The sequence below is a fragment of the Papilio polytes genome, unplaced genomic scaffold (assembly GCF_000836215.1).
Source record: "Papilio polytes unplaced genomic scaffold, Ppol_1.0 DF824102.1, whole genome shotgun sequence".
NCBI classification, from domain to species: Eukaryota; Metazoa; Arthropoda; class Insecta; order Lepidoptera; family Papilionidae; genus Papilio; species Papilio polytes.
Genome location: NW_013525102.1, coordinates 4836250 through 4849585, shown reverse-complemented (window position 1 = coordinate 4849585; position 13336 = coordinate 4836250). Strand labels below are relative to the sequence as shown.

The 13336-nt window shown below is 36.7% G+C and overlaps 2 protein-coding genes across 3 annotated transcripts; one reads left to right on the top strand and one right to left on the bottom strand.

The window, feature by feature from the left end:
* Nucleotides 1–717: 717 nt before the first annotated feature.
* On the bottom strand, nucleotides 718–5505 carry LOC106099610 (ATP-dependent RNA helicase DBP2-like). The gene is made up of 7 exons (XM_013278198.1): nucleotides 5329–5505; nucleotides 4125–5237; nucleotides 3986–4047; nucleotides 2959–3018; nucleotides 2610–2843; nucleotides 986–2437; nucleotides 718–787 (listed from the first exon to the last, which is right to left on the bottom strand). Exons 1-6 carry the CDS (start codon nucleotides 5340–5342, stop codon nucleotides 996–998), a joined length of 2925 nt encoding a protein of 974 aa, XP_013133652.1. The 5' UTR covers nucleotides 5343–5505; the 3' UTR covers nucleotides 718–787; nucleotides 986–995.
* A 363-nt stretch (nucleotides 5506–5868) lies between these two features.
* LOC106099753 (putative Polycomb group protein ASXL3) lies at nucleotides 5869–12922 on the top strand. Of its 2 annotated transcripts, XM_013278396.1 has the most exons (7): nucleotides 5869–8138; nucleotides 8967–9035; nucleotides 9160–9233; nucleotides 9656–10077; nucleotides 10247–10478; nucleotides 11058–11168; nucleotides 11364–12922. In XM_013278396.1, the coding sequence occupies exons 1-7, from the start codon at nucleotides 6134–6136 to the stop codon at nucleotides 11508–11510; spliced, it is 3060 nt and encodes a 1019-aa protein (XP_013133850.1). In that variant the 5' UTR covers nucleotides 5869–6133; the 3' UTR covers nucleotides 11511–12922. The 2 variants fall into 2 exon arrangements, with proteins under 2 accessions (XP_013133850.1, XP_013133852.1); XM_013278398.1 differs by lacking the exon at nucleotides 11058–11168.
* Nucleotides 12923–13336: the final 414 nt, after the last annotated feature.

Sequence of the window (13336 nt, the reverse complement as noted above, 5' to 3'; positions counted from 1 at the left end):
TTTAATTTGAATAGAAAACGAAATTGTCAAAAATGCTGAAAAATTGGTGTGACGTTATTTGTCCTATAAATAAAATTCACCTAATTTTTTACTAGGTAAATTACACTGGGCCAGTGTGGGTTGGTTGACTTGTGAAAATATTTGATTTTTTTTGCAAATATGTGCAAGTCGCAACACGATGTTTTCCACTATAATGTCGGTTCGAAAATATGAAATTTTAAATCGGATAAACAAGTCGAGAATTGAACACTATCTTAGTATAAGACATTATATTGATCAATTCTTACTCAGTGGACGTTAAGAGTAACGGTCCTAGTAAAAGGGTTAGTGTTATTTTTAGGAAACCAAGATAAAGGTAATAATAAAATCAACGGCAATAAAAAAGTATTTTAATGTATTAAACTTCAGAATCCAAATTGCTCATATTCACTTTTATGTATGTACTTACAATGTACATGATTGATGATACTAACTTAAATACAATGTGTGATCACTATTATATCAGAATACATTGAAATAAGTATATTACTTAAAAAAATTACTCAATCACTTAGTTTGCATAAATGTGCAAAAAAAATATAAAGACAAGGTACTTTCTAATGAAATGTTAAATTTGTGGTTACAATTTTAAAAGCATCAATATGAAATGCCTACAAACACATCCATGGAATGAAATTCTATGTTGTCCAATAAACTTAAACACTACTAGAGTTTTTGTTCTCCACTTTCTTTTCGACGTAATTTCAGCGTCTTCTGCGTCGGCGCGAGTCACCATTGTAGCCATTCTCTGTAATGATAAAACATTTTGGTTAAATTATGTGTTTCTTTACATGCTAAGTTAGATTAACAGACATAATAGGGTCATATAGCAATTGCGACCTACAATAATAAACTCAGATACACCCAAGTTAATGTTATCAGTGAATTTTGGATAAATATGTGATATGTAAGAGTGTGAGTTCGGATTGGTTTCAGTATAACAAACCTCGGTGTTTTCACCGCCGTTGGCGATTCCTCTGGCGGTTATTATTGTACCCCATGGAGCCATTCACCAGCGCCTCGTTGGAACCATTCTGGTCCGAACCTAAACCAAAAGGTCTTCCAGGACCCATGTTTTGTTGATTATAGAAATCCATACCATTATTATAATTACTTTCGTTTTGATATGCGTCATTATTGTCAATACCGTCGCCTTGGTTTCTTTTATTTTTAGGACCGTAAGAGCCATATGCTGTAAAATTGGCTCCCTGTGTAAAGTAGTCGTCGCCGGGCTGGGGCAGGAGGCGCGGCGGTTGACTCCCATGGGGCACATCGGCACCGCCAGAGGGCATTCCGTAAGCCTGACCCAGGCCACCATCAAGGCCGCCGGATCCATAGGAACCGAGGCCACCACCCGGACCTTCCGAGTCGTCGTCATGTCCTCGGCCGCGACGACGTCTGTCGCGGCCTCCTCGCGATCGCGATGCTGACGTGGCGTCATCAGAGCCAAGGCCTCCGCTAGAACCGAGGCCACCACCATAGCCGCGATCGTCGCCACGACCTGAGCCCAGGCCTCCGCCGGAGCCCAGGCCCCCGTCGGAGCCCAGGCCGCAGCCTGAGCCTGAGCCTGAGCCTAAGCCGCCTGAGCCGAGCCCACCCGAGCTCGGCCCATAAGAGCTCGAGCTTCCAAGGCCGCCAGAACGGCCACCTCGCTTCCTGGAATCTGACTCCAAGCTGCTTTCTCCATAGCCACTTTGCCCTTGGTTGTAGTTGTTGACATTGTTGGAGGTGTTGGGTGCAGGAGGGGGTGGAGGCGGCGGAGGTGGGGCCGCCCAGTTGGCGGTGGTCATAATCGGAGCGGTAGCGAAAGGTGGAATCATCATTCCATACTGATCAGGTGGAAAGTATTGCGGCATAATAAACCCTGGACCAGTCATGGGAGGAGGCACACACATTTGTGGATTGAGCGCCATTAACGGCGGAATTTGATTAGATTGCTGTTGTGGGACATCATTTGTGACATTATCATTTACAGATCTGCTATTTCCTCTAGTATTTAAATTTTCATTTCGAATAGGAGTTGTGGAACATTTGCCATTATACTTATCGTTTTGTGACACAGGAAGCTGAGGACCGATTGGAGTGGGTAAGAGTGGCTTTGGCGTGGGCAGCAGAGCTTGAGTCGGAGGCTTCGGTACAGCGTTAGTGGTGTCCTTCAACGGACTGCACTTGCCTGAACGAGAGCGGCTGCGCGAACGTGTCCGGGAGCGGGAACGGGATCGCGAATGGCTTTTCGACGATCTTGAAGATTTGCTGCGTGAAGAGCGCGACGAGCTGTGTCGGCGGCGGCGGCGGTCCCGCGAGCGGGAGCGCGAGCGACTGCGGCGGCGGCGGGAGCGGGACCGCGACCGCGAGCGACGACCTCCCCGCCGGTATCTTCCGCCTCGCCCACGGTGACCTAAACAAGGAATTTTGTTTAGTATTTTAAAGCTGAAATTTTAGAATTTGAAGCAATCGTGGAGTGCAAAAAATTTTTCATGGTTAAAGACTAGTAACTGTTTAGAAGTATACACAATTTTTTTTGTTATAAACTCCATCCAGTCAAAATTGCATTACAAGCAAACACTTACGCCGGCCACCGCCGCCGCCGCGCTCTGCGAGTTCTTGTAATTTGGGGTTTACAACTTGTTTAGCTTCTTTTAGTACTGACATGAGATCGCCTGCTTTGGCGGCATTTGAAGGTGTAAAAAAGGTATAGGCAGTTCCAGTTTTATTGGTTCTTCCTGTTCTTCCAATGCGGTGGACGTAATCTTCTGAATTACTTGGATAATCAAAATTAATGACAAACTTTACATCGTCGACATCTGAAAGATATAATTTTCATCTTAATTAAATGAGGAACTAATATTAAACTATAGTAAAACTAATACATTAGAGTCACAAAAAAAACACAAGAATGAAATATATACAAAAACATACCTAAACCTCTAGCAGCAACATCTGTAGCTACAAGAATAGGAGCTTTTCCACTGCGAAAATCTGTAAAATAGATACACATGTAGAATATTGTTTCAAAAGCAAGAGCTTCTTAGCTCTTTAGAATAAATTACTGAAAAAAAACGTGTCCTAATATGGTCTGTATTTTTTATTTCATGTCTATGTAAATAAATTATATTAACTAATATTTGCTAATATCTTAACTAAAGAACTCGATAGATGATAAACTGTCAAAGAGAAATAAGTAATTTTATTTGATAAAAAATTATTTACTTCTTTATGTTCATAATATAAAATTCAATGGAACAAATATATACATATATACCTAAGAGTATCGCATTTATATGCTATGTGTTATTTCCGAAAACTTACTAATAAATACAGATCCCTTAATAAAAATGGCTGATAATGCTCATAAAAAAATCAAGTAAGAGCGAGGTGCCGACCGGGGCGGCGCGAGAGAGAACAGAGGCGCCGTGCCGGGGCGTGCCGGGCCGGGCCGGGGCGAGCCGGGCCGGGCGCTGGAGAGGCCGGAGCCCGGCAGCCGGGCGCTGCGCCTGCGCACCGTCGCCGTCGACGGCGCGGCGGCGAGGGGCGGCGTGGGGCGGACCCCAGCGCGCCGAACGCGCGAGAAGCGGCTCAGACTAGCCGCGGTGACAAGTCAGAGTGCATAGGGCTTAGCCCCTTGGACTAGAGGCGGGAGCGGCCGCAGGCGAGGCTTAGCGGCGACGTGCGCGCGCTTGCCGCCGCCTCCGCCGCCCAGCCGCAGTCTCCACGGCCTGCACATGCAGACACATCTTCACCAACTGTTTACTTCTCTACTCTCAACTTGCTTAGTCCAGTCCGACACCGCTTCTCGATTTATATTTTAAATACTACCATTTTAAACTCTTTTTTTGAACTTTTATTAAAAATAAAAATGTAATTATGTATTTCGGTATTATCAATTATAAAAATTATACATTCAACATAAGATTATTAAAGCTGCAGACTTTAACTGTCATCATACCTTGCAATACCCAATCACGCTCATGTTGAGACTTGTCTCCATGTATACACACAGCTGGCCATCTGTAAAAAATAGAGTTTTAGCAAAACTTTTACTGCAATTTACATTACCATAAATTTTAAATCTTTTGTGAACATACCCATCTCTTTTCATTTTTCTAGTAATATCATCAACTCGACGTTTAGTTTCTATAAATATTATAGTCTTATTTTCTTTTTCAGCCATAATTTCTTTCAAAAGTGTACTTAATTTAGTTTCTTTTTCATATTCCATACAGACATCTATGATTTGCAAAATATTATGGTTAGCAGCCAATTGCAGAGAGCCTACATTAATCTGTAGATAGTCTTTGAGGAATTCTGATGCAAGACTTTGAACCTCTCTTGGCCATGTAGCAGACCACATGAGCGTTTGACGATCGGGTCTAATCTGTTCAATGATCTTTCTGATCTGAGGCTCAAAACCCATGTCCAACATCCTATCAGCTTCATCCAAGACTAAATATGTGCACCTCTTTAAATTGGTTCTACCACTTTCCAAAAAATCTAAAAGACGTCCAGGTGTTGCAATTACAATTTCCACACCTGCATCTAGGTCTCTTGCTTGAGGTCCTTTAGGGGCACCACCAAATAAACAAGTGTTATGTATTTTTGAAGTGTTTGCAAATTTATCACACACTTCTTGTATTTGTTGCGCCAATTCTCTTGTTGGTGCTAAAACTAATGCAATAGGTCCATCGCCTCTACTAGACTTTGGTTGATTATTAATATGAACAATGGCAGGCAAAATGTAAGAAAGTGTTTTACCAGATCCAGTCGAAGCAATACCAACCATATCATATCCACTAAGGGCAATGGGCCAACCTTGTGCTTGGATGGGCGTAGGTTTGTTGAATCCCATTTTATCAATTTCATCCATAACATAATCAGGGAAACCAGCCTCATCAAAAGTCAACGTCGGTTTTGGGATATTTCGACCTTTAAGGGTGATCTCATTGTCGCTTCTCCAAGATTCCACCTCCGAATCGGACCTATTTTCAACGTCTTTGTGAGGAACATAGAAATCTTTTTTGAAAGGTTTCAATCGGCTTAAATCCCATTTGGGTTTGCGCAGATTCGCACCAGGATTACTGCGACGCCCACCGCCGTAAGCGCCGCCACCACCGCCCGACCCTAACCCATAACGAGGACTACGACTACGACTTCTACTCCTGCTTCTGCTCCGGCTACGACGTCTGTCACGGCTACGGTCTCTGAGGAAATGCATCATTTAAAGCAACGCGATAAAAGATATGAAACATTGAAAAATGCGAACATGTAATAAGGCTTCATAAGTACACTTACCTTCCTCGACCCATTTTAAATACACTTATTAATAGATACTTTCAGTAGAAATTACAATAAGCGTTAACTTGCTAATAGCAAATAATATCAATTGCTACTAAATTTAACACATTTACACAATGCCTTCAATGAAAGACACGGCAAAGCAGAAACAAAATGGCTGCCGATGCTTCTTTCCGTTCCGCAAGCCAAAATTGCCGTTGCGGAATAATGCTGCACTTTATCGTTTAGAAATAATAAATTAACTTTTGTTTAGATTAGTAGAACTTAAATTGATCATTTATAAGGTTGTTACATTACGTTAAACTTCTAAAGATTTAAATATCCATTGAAATGTTTTGTAAATTGTTTGTTCTAAATCTAATTTAACATGTTCAATTTGTGGTTTTTATTTTATTATTTATACGTTTGTTGTTTCTTTTAATAGGAAAAATATAACTATATATTAAAAAATAGTAACTTGTTAATGAAATATTACATTCATTAAAATCAATTTTCTAATACAAGAAAATTGGAACGTAACGGAATCCATTTTCTGCGTTGTTGTGACATTTTGATTTTTGCTATTCTGTTGTGAAAAAACGATGAATGTAATGCTCTTCAACCTTGACTTGTTGGAAAAAAGTGATGATTAAATACTACACATTGTCGTAATATGATAAACAATATAAAAAACTTACAAGGATTGTAAATTTGCTCATTATGGGTTGAAATAATAGTTGTCGGCTGCTATAATTCTACGTTGAATTTATAACTGGTATTTTATGTTACATGTGATAGAGTACAAGTACAATACTTTAGCAACATGGAATTAGACGTATCGCCTTTGAATCAGGCTGAGAACAGCATGGATTATTCCGATAATTCGTCTGAAAGTAAATATTTGACTTGCAACAATAACGAACAATTTTCTGTCATTCGAATACCCCAAGATGGTGAGAAATCCAGTAAACATTCCTCAAGAAAGCAATCAAAAAGGAGAAAAAAGAGTTCAAATCATTCACGACCACTTCCCAGGATAATAGTTAAGCCTCTGCCTCCTCCACCGCCACCAGAAAGTCGTGAGTGGACTGCGGCTACATCGTACACTGATTCAAATACTAATTCTAACAGACCGTCAACTATGCGAGAGGTTTTAGCGAGCATACCTGGCTTTTGCATAAAACCAAGGAAAAGAAGTGGAAAGAAGCTGTCAACTGCTGCACAATTACAGCAAACAAGAGAAGGCTGTATTGACTTAGAAACACCTGACTCAATATTAGTAAACACAAATATAAGGGCATTATTAAACAAGCACACATTTTCTCTTTTACCACCTTTATACCAATATAAGTTAGGTCAATTGCTGCCAAGTGTTGATAGACCAAGTACTTCTGGAAGATTAAGTTCATCTAGTCTAAATAATGAGTTCTTTGCGAGAGCTTGCTTGGAATGGCAAGACTGCCTTTCGGGTGGCGAGTTTACACCAGAAAATCAACAGAAAATGAAAACTGAAGCTGAAAAAGAGAAAAGCAAAATTGATCCATGGAAATTAAAACATTTTGAACCCTTTTGGGGAGAAAAATCTCGGAAAGAAAAATCTTCAATAAATATTAATTCTGAAAGACCGTCATTGAAAACAACCATCAAATTACGACCTACAGCTTCAATAACTAGTAGCAGTACTGTACCAAAAATTAAGAAGAGTAAATCTTCAAGTACCAGTAAAAAAATGAGGTCAGTAGGTGCAGTGACAAGGTCCTCTGCTAGGGTGGAAGATACAATTGATGAATCAGTTAGTGTTGGTTCAAAATCTACAGTACCAGTCCCAGATTTACTCCCTCTAAAACATTTGAAAAACAATAACCAAGGTTATGTTGACTGTCAATTAGATTTCACCTTCTCAGATTCATCTTCTGCACCCAGAATAGAAGATTCAACACCTGTGGATCCTTTATTACTGCCTGATGAAACTGAACGCAGTGAAATAAAGCAAGAATTGGACATAAGTGTAATAACTATAAAAGAAACCAGCATTTCCAAAGATTGCAAAGAGGAGAAAGCAACTGATTCAGATACTATCTATCCTGAACCTACTAAAAGACTAAGTAGTGACAATAGCGATTACAGGTTCACTAAGAGAATCAGGTATGAAGATGATTATGCCACTGATAATTCTAATTTTCTGACACGGGATGCGGAACAGCCAAGTAGCAACTGCTCTGACAATGAAACAATTTATGGAAATGAACCAACATGTCAAAGTGTCGAGGTCAGCACCTTTCCTGGACATGATAATGCTGATACTAACAGTGAAGATAGTAAGGCTACAACTTCAGCTTATGAATATGATGAAAGAAGTATTTCATCCATGTCCAGTTTGAAAATAGGAAGTCGCATAAATAATGTTCCAATTGTAAATGAGACTTATAAGAATGAAATTGAATGTGAAAGTACAATTGAAGATGTAGAACACACATCTGCTAGTCAAAATATAAACAAGGATAATAAAAAAGATGTAAATGCAAGTGAATCTTGCAGAGAAATTGTTAAAGAAGAATTTAACACACAAAGGGAATCTCCATGTAACAATCTGCCTATCAATAGTATTGAAGAGCCTCAACAAAACATTGAATCTGTTAAACATATGGAATGTCAGAGTGCAGAGACTAACACTGATGAACATTTAAAAAATAAAACAAATGATGAAATTAAAAATGAAGATAAAAATAGACCTGAAGATAACATAACCTCGAATTATTATGATGACCACTTCAAAGATGCAGAATCATTTATAATGGAGACAGGAGGCCTTTCCATTCTAACTCCACGTAAGTGAAAATTAATTTGCTTTACTCTTCAAATTCTCATAAATTTGCTTGCAACATTTAACTGCTTTGGTTTTAAATAAGAAAATGAACTTTAAAGGCATATTGGTGGCACTCAATTTGATAACTTTTGGAAAGTATGTTAAAGTTATGTTAAATATGTAATACTAATATTGTGTTTAGTGGCAACTATTCATGGTGCAAAATAATCAATTTTAATTCTGTATTTTCTTTAGTTTTAAAGGGATTGTTTAACTTTAATTAATATAAAATTCTGTTATTTTAATTATTTCGTCAGTTTACAACTAGATTCCTGTATTCATTAAAACAAGGTTCAAAATCTCGTAAGTAAATATCTGCATCTACAAACTGTAGTTACCATAAAAATGGTGAGAAATCTTGTAACAAAATTCATATCAACTTAATAAAAAAACTACAAGGAAAACTGTTAATTATTACAGTTGTTTTTGTGATTAAAGGCTTTATGGGCATTAACAAGAAAAGACAACACAACTTGCGCCTGTAACCCAGAGGGGTAGGCAGAGACTGAGGACTTCCATTTGGCGCTGTCCTGACACCACCTCTCTTACGTCTTCCACATTCAAACATCTAGTTATGTAAATTATCCAAACCTTTATCTCCCCAGCTCTCATTTTTTGTGAAACAATTACAAACTGAATTAATAAACTGTTGTAATTCTAATACAAATTCCAATTAGTTCTTATAGAGGAAAATCTTATGTTAACATCAAAACAAACTACATAAAGAACAAGGTATAATAAGACATGTTTTTCCCTAAATATATATTATTGAATACTGTTTTTTTTACAGAAACTGAGGAAAACAAATATACTCCTCATCCTGATCTAATGGAACTGTCTTCATACATGAATGAAACAAGTAAGCAAACATTATTGATTTGTGTAATTTGACATGTGTGGGTAGTTCAGTATAAACATTTCTAGTGTTACAAATATTGTTCTTGTGAAGTATTATTGTTGTTAAATATATATGTGATTTACAGATGTAACAGCTGTTGTAACAATGCCAATGAATCAAAATCCATCAATACCAATGATGGAAGTGTCAAATTCTACAGTAAGTAGATTGTTTACTTTAATTATTTACTAGCTGGTGCTAGCGACTTTGTACACATGGAATTAAAAAATAGTAGAAAATATATGCTACGTTACTCAGCTATGACATAGCTTTTTAATGGTACAGTTTTTTTTTAATTTTGTTCAGTACTTTTTGACTTATTTCCATGCATAAAAAATCCAAAAATTTAAAAATGCACATCTTAGCTCTTTATAATACTGGTATAATAACAGAATCCAATAAATCTCCCTACATACCTAAGGTTTTTAATTTAATTTTTCTTCTACAAATTTAACTTATAACAGCAACAAAAACCTTTTATATTATTTTAAGGTCCATCAGCCCTTTTTTGTACTTATTTCGTAGATTATTGGGTTTGGCTGTCAATTTCCAATTGCGTAATATAAAACAAAATTTAACAGATGGTATCATACCCTGATGACAACATGCAGGATGCTGCAAAACCAAAAAACTCAGCTGTATCATGGAAGAATGAAAATGATTGGACTAGCACCGAAAGTATTATAACGATGCACAATTTTTCATGTGTAAACAATGAAAATTCTAAATACGTTAGTGAAGATTCTAAAGCGAGCTTGGAAGATATGAATATGAATGATGAAAATTCTATGTATAAAGAAGAGAGGGATGCAAATTTTAACATGGAATCATCAAACTCATCGGAGAGTTGTCACTCTATGAAGGATTTGAAGCAAGAAACCGAGCCTGCTAATAGCATTGTTTCGAGCTCAACTGTATGTAATCCAACAATTAATTCTACTACGGTTACACAAAGTGTAAGAAGTACTGGGAAAAAATCTAAATCCGGAAAGGAATCAAACAGGTGTGTATGTAATGTAAGAGATATGTAAGAAGGGTGTGAAATCAGATAAGACAGTTAATAAATATGTAAGGAAGGACAAGGGCAGGTTGATGATAATGATATGTAAAGTTTTTTTTAAAATTAGTGTCTGTAACAATAAGTCAATTCGTTTTTTATTTGTGAATTTCAGAAGCCGTAGTTGTAACAAGGTGCCGCCGGGCGCAGTAAACTTGGAGCGCAGCTATCAGATCTGCCAGGCGGTGATACAGAACAGCCCCAACCGCGACGCACTGCGCGGCCAGCTGCGGCCGCCGCCCGCGCTGCTCACCCGCCAGCCGCGCGCGCCGCGCCCGCCGCCGCCGCACCCGCACCCGCCCGTCATGGTGCGACAGCTGCCGCCGCCCGTCGTACCACACACTGAGGTATAACTATGTTTATGTATATCTATACTTAATACTAGCTGCTGCACGCGACTTCGTCCATGTGGTAATAAAAATTTAAAGATGTTAGCCTATGTTACTCAGATGTAAAGTAACATTTTAACAGTGAAAGAATTTTTGAAGTCGGTCTAGTATTTTTTGAGTTATGTAAAAAAATATAAATCTTTCCTCTTCATAGTATTAGTATAGATAATATTGTAAACACGCACTTCGTTGTGAAGGATGGCACTAATCACAGCATATTTAGAATAATTCTTTCTTTATTAAAAAGCCATGCAATAGGCTATATATTTTCATGCTTTAAAATTCAGGGAGTTAACAAATTAGAAAAAATGACATGCGAAACTCAAATAAAAACTACAAGCCAATGGCAGCAAAGAAGTACGATTTAAAAATTTGATGTCCATGAAGCTGCAGAGAACAGCTAGTTCATTCATTAATTCAAACTTATTCAACATTTAATTCATAATTGTCATATTAAAAAAAAACTTGTTCCACATTGTATAGGCTGTTATCAGTAAGCAAAAACTTGCCTATTGATAACAAATAACATTGTTTCAGGTAAATGAAAATCGCTCAAATAACATGGGGCAATATATCCTAGTACAAAGAACCCCTAACGTGATACCTAGAGCGTCCAGTGCGCCGCCGTCAAATCTAAACACGAATGTTGTAAGTGGCCTTAACTTTTACTGCAACTAACTATGCATAAGTAGACTCTGAGTCTGAATTTATACTTATGCCCATAGTGACCATTAAACATTAAGTTAAGTCATTTAGGCTCATAGATAAAAATCAAATTATATACGCGCGAAAACCTTTACTCTGATTGTTCCTTGAGTAAAAAACTGGGTGTATTTGTTCTAGAACGTGTCGAGATGTCGCAGCGTGGGCGCGGACGACGCTTGCGTGTGCAACTTGCGAGCCATGATACTCTGCAAGAAGTGTGGCGCCTTCTGCCACGACGACTGCATTGGCTCCGCTGAGCTCTGCCTCACCTGCCTCATACGCTGACCCCCGACTACCACTCTACACCACTCTACTAAATCATCTTCCCTATAAGAGACTGCTTCATGCTGTTAAGTGTAAAGTGCAAAGTGAATGTGAACAGTGTTACAAATGCAAGTATGAATGGATCACAACTTTTTGGAAGAACTTATCACAAAGTAAGATTGGTGGTGCTATGTGTTTCCATGTAATTCTATAAGTACTTCTGTCTTTAATTTTTTAATTACCTGCTCAAATCGGTCTTGGACGTTGATTCTATAACTTTTTAAAGCTTTTAATTGCAATGTATATAGTAGTATGTAAAAAACTGTCAGTAATTTTTATAATATAGCACAACACAATGGATACTAGTGTTGTGAATGATATAAAATGAATGCATAGATTATATATTTACACAGAATAATCATTTTTGTCTTTACAGTACACAATTTATTCAATTCGCATTTTAAATACATATAAAAATAATAATGTTAATGTTTTACTAAATAAAAACATCTTATTCAGAAATTTATACAAATAACATTAAATACATTGCACAAGTTGCCTATTTTCATAACCGTTATCTGTATGACAGTTTCATTTAGGTATATCATAGTTTTTTTTAGTATAAGGGGAGTTTTTCAGTGTAAAATTTCCCATTATTCATGTTTTAAATTAAGACTACTAGAGTGTTGTTAAGAGTACATAGATTAGCGTAAGCTATTATTGCCATTATATTTTCATCACAACACATTAATTTGTAAGTAAACTTAAGCTTTCTTTGGATATGCTATATTGCTATTGGGAATCAGATAATTGTAGTTCAAATTAAACTTGCACTGAATTCCCATTTATTGATATGTTTGTATTTTAAGGTGTGTACAAATATTTATTGACATGAAAGGCTGAAGGATAAACATCGGAAGGATTTGGATGGATCAAACTGTGGTTTTGATAAGTAAACTAGTTTATCACTTGTTACTTTAAGTTTTATGTCGCGTAAACTAATACAACATTAAGTTATAAAATATATTGTATCATTTTCTATAGGATTTTGCTACTGATTTTTTAAATATCACTCAACGTAAATTACACTTTATACAGAAATAATTATATTAGAATTGTTAAATCTCTTTTTTGATCTCTATATAATATACTTTACATAACTTTTACTATCATTTAAAATTCTTTTTCATTATGGGCCAGATAAACTGTTTTAATATAATGTTAAAATTAATAGATTTTTGGGACTTTAACCAAAACTAATTGATTGAATTTGGCCCCAACTATTCAATAATAATTATATCTTTGATTATGGTATTGAAAATAAGTGAAAAGTCCTTTTATTCGTATATCGTACAAATACAAATGTGTGTGTAATGATTGCTCCATGTTTTGTTTGTTTTAAATTTAAACTTTTTTTATTTGGAGCAACTGGAATTAGGTTTTTTTAATGAGAAATTGACAATTTTAACGTTATTTATTGGTAATTAGTTATTTTAGACATGTAAACATTTTTTCTGTAATAAATTATGTTCTAAATCATAGTTCTTTATTTTTATATTTGCACTCTCTCTCCGAATCGTTTCCTCATAACTGAAAAAATTCTCACGTGTAAAAAGTAGGCCTTATGCAGGATTTTGCTTTACCTTTGCCATATAAAATTATCTTCTTTTTATGTCTGAAAAAAAAATTAAAACGGCGCCCATGGAATTAATATACTTACAACAAAAAATTAATAAAAAATAAATATAGCTCACTAGAATATTTAGGCTGTGCGATTTCAAGGCTCTGTTTTTTTTCGAGTTGAAACGAAAAAACAAGATTTTTGTCTTTGAGCTGATCTCTACAGA

Excerpts from the sequence above, each read along its gene's own strand:
- LOC106099610 (XM_013278198.1), bottom strand. Across the intron at positions 4,048-4,124 it reads AGAAAAATGAAAAGAGATGG|ATGGCCAGCTGTGTGTATAC; the intron begins GTATGTTCACAA and ends TATTTTTTACAG. Across the intron at positions 2,844-2,958 it reads TGTTGCTGCTAGAGGTTTAG|ATGTCGACGATGTAAAGTTT; the intron begins GTATGTTTTTGT and ends TATATCTTTCAG.
- LOC106099753 (XM_013278396.1), top strand. The coding sequence starts at position 6,134 with ATGGAATTAGACGTATCGCCTTTGAATCAGGCTGAGAACAGCATGGAT. Across the intron at positions 10,479-11,057 it reads CCGTCGTACCACACACTGAG|GTAAATGAAAATCGCTCAAA; the intron begins GTATAACTATGT and ends ACATTGTTTCAG. Across the intron at positions 11,169-11,363 it reads CAAATCTAAACACGAATGTT|AACGTGTCGAGATGTCGCAG; the intron begins GTAAGTGGCCTT and ends TATTTGTTCTAG.